Genomic DNA, 4,647 nt, shown 5'->3' with positions numbered 1-4,647 from the left:
GCTCTGGTCTTACTCTGGAATTACTGTATCACAGTTGCCATGATAAAGATTGATGTGGCCCTCACAACGATAATAGTTATCGAAAATACTTTCGTAGCCTTTGTCTCGCCACCACTGACAAAGCTGCCGATTCCAAGTGCAAGGAAGCACATAGAACAGCTGCGGATGCTCTAACGCAACCAGCGTGTAAAAATCTTGGTCGCCAAGATGTCCTTTGAACTTGTATTTTTCTGTCAAATTCTTAATGACCTCCGGCTGAAGCAGCGAGTTGTAGAGCGTGGATTCTCGTAAACGATCGAGGTCAAGCAACATGACCCCGCTGTTGAACCCTGGGAAGCCATCAGGGAGTGGTTCACCGACATGGGTGGCCGGATTTTCATTCCGATAATGGTGAAGAATATGCCGATAGACTGGTTGGAGTTCGTGAGCAATCCCAATGACATTGTCCTTGGCGAAGTGGTCAAAGTGTCCAAAGAGTTGGGCCACATCCGCCTGTAGTTTGGTGTCAATGTCCATCATAATTACCTTGTGTAGTAGAGTGGGCATCACTTGATGCATGGCCATTGAGACGAAAAAAAGATCATCGCTGTAATAATCACCTGGTTTAGAAATGAAATGAGATCGGATGTTTCCCAAAATTCCACTAAGCGTCCGAGTGAGACTTTCAATATCGACAGATATCAACTGCAAAATATGAAAAAAAAAAAAAAAAATTGAACAAAAAAAAAATCAGAGGATTAACATTTAAAAGAAACAGAGAAATTAATTTAACTGATAATAATAACGATTTCTTTTTAAGTAGGGTATGATTTGAAGAGATCTGGCTGCTATTACTAGCAGATCGTGAGACCACATACGTGCTTCGTCGTTGACTTATTAGTCTGGTATATTGAATGTTTAGTTATCTCCCTTTACGTACTGCTATATGTGTACTCCCTCCCCCTCTCTCGATTCTTAGTTGTACATTGCATCCTTCAGCAAGGTGCTCCACACTACTTGGACTGAGAACATTGTAGGTTCTTTAACCGGAGTTTCGGATTAATAAGTCCCATGCCACATGGGAAAAGAAAAGGGTAGTTTTTTTTTCTATCCTTTTTGTTTTTACAAGTAGTATTGCTGACTTTCATACAACAGAAATTACGATTTTAGTGGGGAAAAAAGAAATATTTTCCCCCAAAATTTTGATTGTTATTATTATTATTTTATATTTTTAGCATTTTGCTTTTTCCCTTCTTCCGTAACCTTTTTCTTCCTCATGTGACACGGGTCTTCTACCTCGAAACATCGCTGTACTGTTAAGTACAGGACATATTTGCTCGATTCTAGTATACAAGGTGGATTAACTCACAAAGGGATCTGAAATTTAAATAAATGTGTTTTATTACTATTATTATTTCTTTTTTATTTCGTAAATTACAAGATGTGATTTTTCACACCTAACCTACATATATTTCCTTTCTATCTATCTACCTACTGTATATGATGGTAATGTGTTGTAAATTCAAAACGTAACATAAACGAACTATTAACACATTTCGTGACTATTCGACCACCTTGCATAAGCCAAGCAAACAGCTTTATTTATTTAAATATCTGCTGCTAAAGCTGATGGTATACTTACACAAGTGTGCCCTACCCCATCGATTTTGTTTCCTCATAACTTTTAAAAGTTTTTTCCCCATCAAATTCCGATAAAATTTACTCAACACCATCTAAAAAGTATTTGTGGAGAATTTCATTAAAAATATAATTTTTTCAAAAATTACGAGGAAACGAAGTCGACTTACGTGAATTTTCCGAAACTTCTCTTCCCCACTTTCGGAATCCCCCCCCCATTAATTCCGAATATAATAGGAATCTACACCATCTGAAGCTTATTATAGAATATTTCATTAAAAAAAAATTGCCATTTTTCTGAAAGTTATGAGGAAACAAATTCGTGCAGGGGATACGTTTGTGTAGGTAGGACATAACAAACCGTGGAAGATATATTAGAACCCTTATTTAAAAGAACTATAAAAAAAAAAAAAATAATAAATAAGATCAAAGGTAGAACAGTTGTTTTATCTTTTGTTTCAATCATTGGACTACGGTCATGCTGGGGCACTACCTTGATATGGTTTAGTCAAACAAACTGCCTTCAATATATATTTCAAGTTTGATACTTGTTCGATAGGTCTCTTTTACCGAACTAAACAACAATTATATGTTTCTGTTGTTAAATCTTATTGTAGCCTATATAAACTGGTTGGTGGATCTTTGAAAAGGAATCGTACTTCTAGCTTTGGTGGGCTTTTTAAGAGCATTTTTTAAAATATCCCCTCTCTTTCTAAGACTGGTACATTTTACACTCGAACCAATAAATGCCAAACATTTTTTCTGAATATTTCCCACGAGAATATAAAAGTGACTGATTCCATTGTGACCTGTTTGTGATAGCTTTAAGAAACACGACTCTGTTCAAAGCTTACGAAATTTGTGTTTATTAATTTTTCTCAGTGTATGATACATTTTATACATTGACGGGGGATTAAAATTCGATTGTTTATCTATTGATTCTTCCCAATATTTCCCCATCCTTTTGAAGAATTCTTTGATTTGTGAAAGATTTGGAACGTAATCGCTTTCTATTAAATTCTTGTGTTCCTTGTTTTGTTAATTCATCTGCTTCCCAGGGCGTCTACGTACTCCAGTAATTGTCACTTGTTTATAAACTCACCTCTAGGAAAATATTCCATTCTCCTAAATTTTAATCCGATCTCTTTTATTCTTTATTGGAATAATTCTAGGTTCGAAACAATATCGGTGAATAGAAAATTTTTTTTTTCCTCCTTTCCTACGGAATTTTGTGGGTAGACTCTAAAGATATTACGATATCCAACCTCTCTGCATTAAAGGTTGTAAAATTGTGTGCATAACTATAGTTTGGTATCCCAAGAACTCGCTTCCTCATAACTTTCAGGGGGAAAATGTATATATATTTTAACAAAATTCTGTAGATATCTTATCGACAGTGTAGAATATTATTTTTTTTTTTATGATAACACTAAAAAATTAAAAAATAGAGAGGAAATTCGGATCATTCTCTCCTCGACTGAATTTCTTCAAAACACAGGCGAGAGAGGAGAGAATAATTTGGAAAGCATATTTTTAAATGATATTTTGGAAAAATATTTTTTCGAAAGTGCATATAATGTAATGTTAATATTTCAAATATATAAATTTGAAAACAAAAATTTTAATGCGCAAGTAACGGAAATTATCTGGAGCAAAGTCATTTGGGAGTAAAGAATAATTCGAAACTCCTGAAAGATAAATCATTTTAAAATGATATCGAAATAAGCATAATCTACACATTCGAAAGTGCATCTGTGTAAAATTTGATTTAAAAACATACATTTTCAAAAGAATAATAAAAAAATTAAAGTCGACGGCATGGAGCCCTAAAGTGTAGACATACCTTTACATAAAGCTTTATGTTTGTAACTATCTCCCCTTAAAAAGGAAAGGAAAGGAAACTTGTTTTACTTACTTGATACCTGATCCTGGAATTGACAGCAAGAGCAGCACCATCGATGATTTCTCCTGCCACAATTTGGCTGAAACGATCGCCGATGAGAAAAATAACCAATTTACTTGAAGTGTGTTTCAAAATTGAATTCACGCATATCTTCAACTTTTCTCTCAAGCGCGGGTTTTTTTCGATATTTGTGAAAGTGAGTACGATGTTGATCTGGTCTTTAATATCCCGAAACCCTTTTAAATTACCGGAACCAGTCCTGTAATTAAGAGGTTGAGAATGGGAGCTGGACGAACGTTTTACGCCGTCCGAGTCCTGATCTAAGTCTGAAAAAAAGGTATTCCATAATACGAAACAGAAAAACAACAACAGAGAAACGATGAGGACCCCTAATAAGAATTTCCTTTTCAAGTGGGTATCGAAGAAGCTTTTCTCTTTGGTATTAGCATGTCTTTTGGATTTGTAAGTGCGAAGACTCTCCGGTGATACTTCGTTGTCTGAGACAGGTGCTGCCCGGCGCCTTTCCGCCATAATTGATTACTGAACGACACAAGCGGCCCTTCATGGTCCTCACACACGTAATTGATGACCTCAATGGCTCTTTGTGTAAACGTTACCAGAGGTACGTGTGCGCGTTTGTGTGCGTGTGTGTGTGTGTTTGTGCTTGTCTGTGTGTATATGTAAGTGTATGTATGTATGTGCGCGCGCGCGCGTATATGTGTTTCTCTTTTACATGTTTCAGGCATTATACTGCAGCCATGCTGGGGGTACCGCCTTGGATTCTTAGTTTAACGAGTCGACCCCTTTTTTTTAAAGCTTGGTACTTATTCTATCGGTATCTATTGCCGAACCACTAAGTTACGAGGACGTAAACACACCAACACCGGTTGGTGTGTGTGTGTGTGGGGTGAACAAAGATACATAGACACTCACACTCACACATATACGACGGGCTTCATATAGTTTCTGCCTACCCAATCCACTCACAAGGCTTTGGTCAGCCCTAGGCTTAAGTCACTTGCCCAAGGTGCCACATAGTGAGACTGAACCTGGAACCACGCGGTTGGGAAGCAAACTTCTTACCACACAGCGACTCTTTCCTACTATAGGCACAAAGCCTGGAGAGC

The 4,647-nt window shown here is 36.7% G+C and overlaps 1 protein-coding gene across 1 annotated transcript; it reads right to left on the bottom strand.

The window, feature by feature from the left end:
- Positions 1-6: 6 nt before the first annotated feature.
- LOC106876761 (xyloside xylosyltransferase 1) lies at positions 7-4,628 on the bottom strand. Its single transcript, XM_014925448.2, has 2 exons — positions 3,533-4,628; positions 7-684 (listed from the first exon to the last, which is right to left on the bottom strand). Exons 1-2 carry the CDS (start codon positions 4,049-4,051, stop codon positions 10-12), a joined length of 1,194 nt encoding a protein of 397 aa, XP_014780934.1. The 5' UTR covers positions 4,052-4,628; the 3' UTR covers positions 7-9.
- Positions 4,629-4,647: the final 19 nt, after the last annotated feature.

This window comes from Octopus bimaculoides, chromosome 25 (genome assembly GCF_001194135.2).
Source record: "Octopus bimaculoides isolate UCB-OBI-ISO-001 chromosome 25, ASM119413v2, whole genome shotgun sequence".
Taxonomy (NCBI): Eukaryota; Metazoa; Mollusca; class Cephalopoda; order Octopoda; family Octopodidae; genus Octopus; species Octopus bimaculoides.
Note: the sequence above shows the minus strand (reverse complement) of the source record. Positions and strands in the feature narration are given on the sequence as shown.